This window comes from Tyto alba, unplaced genomic scaffold (assembly GCF_018691265.1).
Source record: "Tyto alba isolate M040663 unplaced genomic scaffold, T.alba_DEE_v4.0 Super-Scaffold_41, whole genome shotgun sequence".
NCBI lineage: Eukaryota > Metazoa > Chordata > Aves > Strigiformes > Tytonidae > Tyto > Tyto alba.
Window position 1 is genome coordinate 17,577,816 of NW_024881317.1, and position 9,378 is coordinate 17,587,193.

At 38.5% G+C, this 9,378-nt stretch overlaps 1 protein-coding gene across 1 annotated transcript; it reads left to right on the plus strand.

The window, feature by feature from the left end:
• The first annotated feature begins 1,007 nt into the window (after positions 1-1,007).
• MPHOSPH10 (M-phase phosphoprotein 10) lies at positions 1,008-9,075 on the plus strand. The gene is made up of 11 exons (XM_032990196.2): positions 1,008-1,135; positions 1,966-2,608; positions 3,420-3,565; positions 3,989-4,163; positions 4,433-4,574; positions 4,991-5,058; positions 5,794-5,931; positions 6,160-6,270; positions 6,516-6,623; positions 7,183-7,413; positions 8,872-9,075. The coding sequence occupies exons 1-11, from the start codon at positions 1,059-1,061 to the stop codon at positions 9,019-9,021; spliced, it is 1,989 nt and encodes a 662-aa protein (XP_032846087.2). The 5' UTR covers positions 1,008-1,058; the 3' UTR covers positions 9,022-9,075.
• Positions 9,076-9,378: the final 303 nt, after the last annotated feature.

Below are 9,378 nucleotides of genomic sequence, written 5' to 3' on the forward strand. Positions count from 1 at the left end.
ACTTTGTGCTTCCAACCCAGGTTGTAAAGTGTGAGATACGTTTATGATATGGAGAGAAGTGCAGGTACAGGTTGTATTTGTGCCTCTGTTGCCTGGGCCCTGTGCCACATAAGGCTTTTTTTGCAGTTGCAAAGTGCCAACAAGAGGACACACACAAGTTGCATAGCAGGGCTTTGTTTTCCATTTTTTTTTTTTTTCCCTAAGAAGAAAACATGGATATAGCAGAGGAACAGCAGAAGCATTAGCAAGAACAAAGTTAGGAGGTTGGTCACTGTTCTGGCTGCGGGTGCGGTGGCTGACTCGGAGCAGCAGCAGGCAGGGTGAGGGCAGCCCCCCGCTAACGCATTCTGCAGCATGGAGGAGGAACAGCTCATCTCCCCCCACTGCAGCAGCACCTTCTGCGCCAGGGTCTGTGGGTGTAGTGCTCAATTTGACTTTATAAAATAAACTTTAAGGAAACTGTGTGATGTAACAAAACAGTTGGAGAACACTGGGCTGTGCTTGCTGATTGCGTAGGTGTGTGAATTAGGCCTAGTTAGCTGGGAGCTCGGAGATGCCAGGTAACATTGGACATTTTGCTCACAGTATCTGCTGGAAATGTGTAGTTCCAAAATAGCCCTTGTATCTAGGTCAGAGAGACAAAACTGCAAAGTAAGGTGACTGCAGCTTTACTATATTTAGAGCAGGTTTTTCAGTGCTGATGAACAGCTTTGTTGAGAACAATACCACACTGCTCCAAGGGGAGGAAGCAGCAGCCATCAGTGGATGACTCTGCAATAGCCTGCTAGCGGTTCAGGGCAAACACGAGCAGGCCAACCTAAAGATGCAGGTGTGACACGAATAAACGAGGCGGTTCTATGACAAAACCACTGAGAGCGGGGTGCTTTTGGCCGGGGAGGCGGCTGGGGCGGCCCCTGGCGCTGTGCGTGTGAAGGGCCGCGGGGCGGAACTCCTGCACGCGGAACCTTGGCACCGGCCGCGGGAGCCGCCCGGGCCGCTCATCCGGGGTCTCCGGGGAGGCGGTGCCGAGTTCTCCACGCCAGGTGGCCGGCGGGAAGATGGCGGCTGTCAGGGGCTTGGAGGCGTGCCTCAGGGTGGCGGGCGCCGCCGCGGCGCGCCCGGAGCGGTTCCTCAGGTAGTGCGGGGCCGCGGGAGCCCCGGGGAGCCCCCAAAGCCGGAACGTGTGTGTGTGTGTGTGTGTGTGTGTGTACGCGCGCGCGCATGGAGCGCTCCGCGGTTCGGGAGCGGGACCCCGCGGCCGCAGAGCTCTCCTGAAGCACGCTGTTAACAGCGTCGGGGCCCGGCTGGGGACTTCAGCCGCGGCTGCTGCGGTGCCCTATTCCGTTTTCCAGCGCTCGGGAATTGGGAAATGGAGGTTTCTGTTTCTACCAGCTGTCTTATAGCATTAGTAGCTTTAGACAGAAAACTGGAGGAGACTACCCCAATATAAAAGCTAAGGAGTAAGGCAGTGGAGGAAGGCAATTACCTTTTTAAAACCAAGGGTCTGTGCCTTGGATGTTTGAAGTGTTTAGTGCTATCCTGTTTACTTCCCCAAAGCATCTGGAGTATTTAAATATCAAGGTATAGTAAGATGCAGGTATAGGAGGGTGGAGTGTTCTGTCCAGCTGCGATTTCATACACAAAGTGTAATGAAGCTGAAAGACTTCATAATTATAATGTCTATTTCTAGAAAAGTTTAGTAGGAGTCCTCCAAGAGAGATGTAGAAAGTTAAGCCACAACAGTAGTTGTTGAAAGATGCTATTCTGTATAGTTATTATATATGTGCTATTCTTTTCGTGTTCACCAAAATACCTAAGCAGATATAAAGAGCTGCAGTGTGACCATGTGATTAACTTAATGGAAGGTATAAAATTAATGAAAGCTAGTAAATTCTGAAAAGTAGAAAATAAATTAAATTAACTGTTGTGCTTTTTAAAGTTCTTCATTTTTTTTTCTACTCTTAGTGTGCAAGATGGACTGGCTGCTGACTTCAGAACATTAACAAAGACTCTCTATGACTTGAATAAAGCTCTGGGCAGTAATGTAGTTTGTGGGGGTCCTCTAAAAGAGCTGGTGATAGAAAATTTTGATGAAGAACAGATTTGGCAACAACTAGAGCTCCAGAACATTGCAGTACTCGATTTGTTCAAGAAAGCCATTGCAAGGGATGCCAAGGATGAAGATCTTTGCCTTCTCTCAGACCTGGAAGAGGATGGCTCTTATGCAGACACCAGCGACCAGGAATTGGAAGATGACAGAATGGAAGCAGAAACTGAACAGAAGAATGTTTATACAAAAGGTAAAACTAAAGCTAAAGAAAAGCAAAGTAAATTCAGAGAAAGCATAATGCAGAAATACAGTGATGAAGATTCTGATATTGACTTTGATATTGGAGCACTGGAGCAACAAACTAAAACAGCCAAGGGAAACACATTGAAAAAAATGGCAAGAAAATCTATAGTGGATGACAAGTTTTTCAAGCTGGCTGAGATGGAAGCTTTTTTAGAACATGCAGAGAAGGAAAACAGGGAGGAGGATGAAGATATTGATTATTTCGAAGACATCATTTCAGATGAGGAAGAAGAGTCTGAAGAAGCTAAAGTCAAAGTAAGAATATCAGTAAATTAATTTTCTGATTGTTCCATTAAATCAAGATCTGCTATCCATCAGGGTGACTATAAATTGTTGGAACTCTGATAGAAACTACCAAGTTAAATTTGATTAGATGACTAATGATTACTTCTGAAGCTTTAAAAATATATTTGACATGAATATCTGGTAAAAAAAATGGACTAGTGTAGGAAAACATACCGTCATGTTATTCCAGTCTCTCTTTAGCTGGTTTTAGGTTTTTGCATGAATAGAGGAAGAGATAGTGTCAGAAGAAATAGGTGAACTTTAAGAATTGGTGACCCAGCAAATGGTAAAGATGAGTCACTCAACGTTGACATTTGGCCATTAGAGATCACTAAGGTGACTGATGCAGAGCAAAGGGCTTTTGGCACCTTCATTTTTTAGGGGCATGTCTTTGTAACTCTGATTTAACTTAAGTTGTGAGTACTTTCTAAAATAAATCTTTTATTATTTAATATTACCAGAGATTCTCACTAAAAGCTATGCCCAGGGCATAGGGGAACATGTACACATTCCAGCACGTAATTGGCAAAATCTATTCTTTGACTGCTGTATATGTTGAAATTGGAAATTAATTTAAATGATAGAATATTTTAAATACCTGTAAAAGCGATTAGTTTTACTAAGCTGCCCTAATGCTGGTTAATGCTTCACTAAACAGAGTTACTCTTACACAAGTAGTGTTATTCCCCAAGTGCTAAAGACTTTAAAAAACAAGATACCCTTACATTTCTGTCAGTCTCAACAGTTTTTGTGTTTTGTTTTGTTTTCCCTCTCCCCTTAGCTAACTAAAAGTTCTAGAGACTTGACATACAAAGATTTCTTTGATCCAGTTGATGACGATGATTTAATAGCTAATGATGTTGAAGATGATCAGGAAGAGGAAGCAGACAGTGCTGCTGAAGAGCAGAATGAAGAAAGCATGTCTGAGTAAGTACATGTGTTACTTGCAGTTAAAATGTCCTTGTAATTTTACACCAAAGTGAAGTAGAAAATAAAGTGTGAATTCTAGGCTGACTTTGATCCTGGTTTGCTATTCTGTGTTATCTGTTGTAGGTTCATGGTTTGCATTGTCACCTTATTTGAAAAGCAGATTGTTTACTTATCTTTTGAGTATTGTCTCTTGGTATTTATTTGAATAAATCATTTAATAGCTGTAACATTGGGTTTTAAATATCATTTTTAATATATAGAACTTTACCTAGTGTCCCCCGTCTTTAGCTTTTAATGAAAGCCTATTGTATTTCTTAGCTGTGGATTAGTTGTAACAGGTAAACATCTAATGACTGAAATTCCTTCATGTAAAAAATTAGAGAGGCTTTTTAACCTTTAAATTAAATTTTAATATTACAGGGTTGAGGATATGAATGAAATGATGATGGAGAATATAAGAAGTAAAGGAGCCTCTAAAAAAGTTACTTTTAGTTTGCCAGATGACAGCGAAACAGAAGATGTTATTGATATGCAATTAGAGAAGGGCGTTGATCCCAGTGAAATAAAGTCTTCTTTTGAGAAGAGACAGGAAAAGGTAATTTATTTTGCTAATACTTTAAAACAATGACCAATTTATTATTTATGATTGTGTAATTTGTTCAGTCTGGCAAATATGAAGAGTCTATTTACAAATTAAGGGGGGAAAAAAAGTGACTTCTCTACATCAAGTATATATACAATCATACATTCCCTCCTCTTTATGTGAGAAGGAGTTAGAAGTACCTGAAATAACTATTAATTTATTGCTTTGAGTTTACTTGTGAGCTCTATGTTTTAAACTTCTTAGGAAATTGTGTTTTTCAGATGAGCAAAAAAATAAAAAGTTTGGAAGAACAGTTGTTAGAGGAGAAACCTTGGCAGCTTAAAGGAGAAGTGACAGGACAAAAACGACCTGAAAACAGCCTTTTGGAGGAAACAGTACTTTTTGACCATGCAGTCCGAATGGGTAAGCAGTGAGCGAGGGCTTTCCTGAAAGTGTGTTGCATACCATGTTGGGTTTTCTTCCCTTTGAACTTGCTGAAAACACCAGTGACTCAAGAGCAGGGTAACAAAACACAAAGTTGAACTTCTTACTGTGTTTTTGAGATAATGCATTTTCATGGAGGAAACTATAATCTCTTTGGTTAATTTTTAATTTAACCAAAAGATGATTAATTCAGTGGCCGATTAAGTAATTTACAAGCCTTATATAGCATGATCAGTCTCTTCAAGATAGAGGAAAACATTATTTACATACCTCACCTTCAATTGCTACATTTTTGTGAAGGCCTTATTTTCTTTTTCCTGTTGTTTGTTCTTCATAGAGCAAAATTTATTGCTGGAGAAACGTTTATCTTATCATTCTTCTCTTTCTCCTCTCAGCACCTGTGATCACAGAAGAAATTACTTTTCAGCTTGAAGATATCATTAAACAGAGAATATTGGATGAGGTTAGTATTATCTTCTTTGTTTGTCCCTGGTTTTGTTCATAGACTTGATTCACAGGGTATGTTCCAAGGATGAGTTTGAAGCTCATAAAATGTTACATGTAGAGTTATCTTAATTTCTGCAGCTGGTTGTTTTATTCTTTTGCCTTGATGAATGTGCCTTTAGATTTCTAAGGAGCTCTATTTTTACATGCCTGTTACATGCTAGGTTTTGATGTGCTAAAAAAAAAAAAAAGAATGTTTGCAGATAAAACCATAAGGAAGAGTTTATTTGGAATATAATGCCAGTAAGTTTTGTCTGTTACCGTAACTGTAGCTCTGAGCATTCTGAATACTAACTGAAACTCAGTTGTTTTCTTCATTTTTCTTAAAAACTACTGATAAAAGATTTGTATCCCACAGCTCATTGAAGCTTAGTGTTAGTCGAATAAAAAAAAAAAAAGGTACACATGGGGGAGACTATTTAACTACTTAAAAAAATCACACATTTGTTATTTGTTACACAATTTTTGTCCCAATCCACTAAAAATAAGCACACAAGCTAGAGCTACAAGTCTTCTGTTACTTTTTATTTTTTTTTCCAAATGAAGGTGTGAAACTTAATGACTTCCTGGGAAGCCACATGCATAAACTAAGTTAATGTGTCAGATAAGTAATATGAAAAATGTTCTAAATAAGCTGTAGCACCTGATATTTGACTGTAGTTGTATTTGGTTGTTAATGTATGATTTTTTTCAGGCATGGGATGATGTAGTACCAAAAGAAAAACCTAAAGAGGAGGCTTTTGAATACAAGAAACGTATCACCTTGGATCATGAAAAGAGTAAACTAAGTCTCGCTGAGATCTATGAGCAAGAATACATAAAACTTCACCAGGTAACGTAAGCAATGCCTTTCCTTTTGGTTTGAAGTTCATACCCCATAATAGTATATGTTCTTTTGTACACTGCTAACTCTGCTTTCAGCTTTGTGGAAGTACTTCAGTCTCTCTTTGAATGTTAACCAGTGAAATGGCTCTGAATTGTATATTGTGTTGTTATCAGTCTTGCTAAAGTAAAATAGCTTCATGAGTGGTGGCGCAGTAAGGTTGTGTTAATAATGCAGCAAAAGACTGAAGAGGAGGAAAATCCTGAACACAAAGAAATTCAGGAAATGATGGATTCACTCTTCCTGAAGCTGGATGCACTGTGTAACTTCCACTTCACACCCAAACCAGTGAGTACATGGGTTTCGTAAAGCTGGGGTTTCCCCATGCCCCCCCCCTCTGAAACTGGATACTTTAACATATATTTGGGGAATGGAAAGTAAAGTAAGCATTGAGTGTTACTGAGTTCATTTTAACTTCATATTAAATGCACTATAATTCCCTCTAAACAAACGCTAATAGTTAGTATTTCTAGTTAGCTGTAAGCTGCTGTGAGATTGTGTGCTGAGTCCTGAATATGTTCCCTTGTTTCTAGCCTGTGCCAGAAGTCAAAATAGTTTCGAACCTTCCAGCTATAAGTATGGAAGAAGTAGCACCTGTTGCTGTTAGTGATGCCGCTCTCTTAGCACCAGAGGAGATTAAGGTAAATATAAATAAAAACTACATAAGGATCTGGAGGAAATCTGTACTGTTGCTATTAGGGTGTACTGGATGCCGGATCAGCGGGAGAATTCTGCCCCCTCACACGCTGGGTTCCTTACCTCATGGACTTTCCTGCCTAGCATTTTAGTGTTGGTGGTGGTTGGGGCTTTTTTGGGGGGGTAGGATGTTGTTTTTTTTTTTTTTTTTGATAACTGGAAGGAGGGGAAAGAGTTAATTTGGCTACACTAGGCAATAATACTATGCCTTATTTTTGTTCTTGACTATTATGTGATGGTAATTATTTTCCCAACATAAATACATGGTATATATACATAGGTATTTGGAAGGGGAAAGCTAAATGACGATAGGGAAGAGCAATTAGCATGTCTTCCACCAATTGTACAAATCTCACTTCCCAACTTCTGCCTGTTCTCGGCCTTTGCTTTCATGTGGCATTGCCCTGACCTTAAAATAATGGAAACACTAAGACAGATCTGAGTACCATAAAGTGAGTCTTTTCTCTTGCACACTTATGGATCTAGAGATGTTGTTCTCTTTAGGAAAAGAACAAAGCTGGTGATGTAAAAACAGATGCAGAAAAGACTCCCACAGACAAAAAACGAGAACGAAGAAAGAAAAAGATTCGTAAACGTATGAAGCAAAGAGAAAAGGAGAAACGTCAAAAGCTGCTTGAAAAGCTTAAACCAGAACAAGGCACAAAGCTTAGCAAAAAAGCTGCTGCAGCAAAATTAAAAAGACTTACAAAAGAAGGCAAAGCATCTCTGCTCAAGGTAAGGCTGTCCTTTAAGTACTTCTGTATAACTTGGAGCTTCACAGCTAAAGAATATTAAAATCCCAGGGATAGATAATATTTAGCGAGTGAAAGGGGACTTTATCACAGAAAATTACAAAGTACAGTGTTTGTTTCCCTCCCATTCCTCATGGCACAACTGCATGTCCTAATCTTTCTCCATCCCCTCAGAAATGCTTGTACACAGGCAGTGTATCTGCTTGCCACCCTAACCTTGGTAACTTATTTATGCCCGAGCAAATATAAAAGGTAAATGTAGCTGCTGGAAAGAAAGCAGTAGGAAGAAGACCTGTAGGGGGTAGATGCATACTACTTATTCTTACTTTTTTACCCCCTTTTCCTCCTTCTCTTCCCTCCTCCTCCCCATCTTTCCCCTGTATTCTTTTGAACTACAGTTTTGGAAGAACTATTCTAATCCATACTTGTAATTGACTTCTGCAAAGTAGCGTTGAATGCCTTTTTAGTCCTGATTTTGCTGATTATTCTGGCAGCATGATGTCAATATAAAGGCCTGAAAAAATACAGTTCAGGGGGTCACTGCAGAGTACAACCATATTTATGTAGCTGTTACTGCTTTATTTGTGAATAAATCCTACCTAAATGGTTGTTGCAACCTTTAGAAGCTTATTCAGAGTATGAAATATATTTGGATTTGTAAGCAACTTAATCTTTAGATACGGAAAAATCTGAAAAACTGTAGGATACAATTACTTTATAAAAGTATATACACAAAGCAGAAATTATTGTTTGCATTAGGTACTACTTTTTTATTTATTTCAAAGTTCACAAGGCAGTGTTCTTGCAAATACTAAGACCTGGGTTCTTATTTCCTGTGTTTCAGCCTCTCCACTTGATTAAGTGGGACTACTTGCATGCATAACTGAGGATGAGATATCTGTTTAGTTCTTCCTAAGCTTTGAGTAACTTAAGCTATTTCAAAATAGAATGTTCCAATTTAACTTTCTACTTCTTACTGTGGAGCCTTCTCTCTAATCTCACCAGTTTTTCGACTTTACCCCATGCAAAACAAAAATCAAACCTGTGTACTCTCTGTGATGCCTTGTAAATTAATTTTTTAAAATCTCTGAAATTTTGAGATGCTAGAAACTAATAGGAAAAATAACATAATTACTTCTAAAATGTTTGTCCTTACATTTTCAAAAGGAGAGCAGAAGGCAAAGTAAAGACACATCATGAGCTGCAACTACATATAAAGATCTATTCTCGATGCCCGTTCTTACCTATTATAGTAACTGCTAATTAGAAAGGGAATGTACTCTATATTTCTTTAGATAGCAGGAGTGGTATAAGAATGCAGTGAAAAATATCCTTTGAAAGCTAATTATCAGATTTTTAAGTCATACCGTTGTATTGTCAGTAGTATAATGGTACTGTTTGTACATTTCTTGGTTATAACAAATATCTTGTCCACTGACAGGATGAAGGTAAAGACAAGGTCTTGAAATCATCCCAGGCCTTCTTTTCTCAACTGCAAGATCAAGTAAAACTGCAAATCAAAGATGCAAACAAAATAAAGAAGAAAAAGAAGCAGCAGAAAGCCCTCTCTGTTCACAAACTGAAATTGTAATTTGCCTTTTTCTAGAAATTGTATCTTGTATATATTAAATTGTTTTTACATGAATGCTGAATTTGAGTAGGTTTTATTTTGTGTTGTTCTTTAAAATGTTCCGTGACTTCTTAAAGTCATGTAAAGAGACTCTTTCCTTTAGGTTTTACTTCTTTTTTTTTTCTTACCATAGAACTCTGATTTTATTTGTTTGTTTCTCTTTTTTTTTTTTTTTTTTTTTCAATTGCAAAAAGAAAGGTTCTTGCCAGGGGCAGAAGAATGTAGAATCCTTGACATTAGTGCTTTGACTGTACAGCGTCTTTACATAGCTTTTGTATCTGCTGCTGTAATAGCTCTCTGTTATTACAGGCATAACTG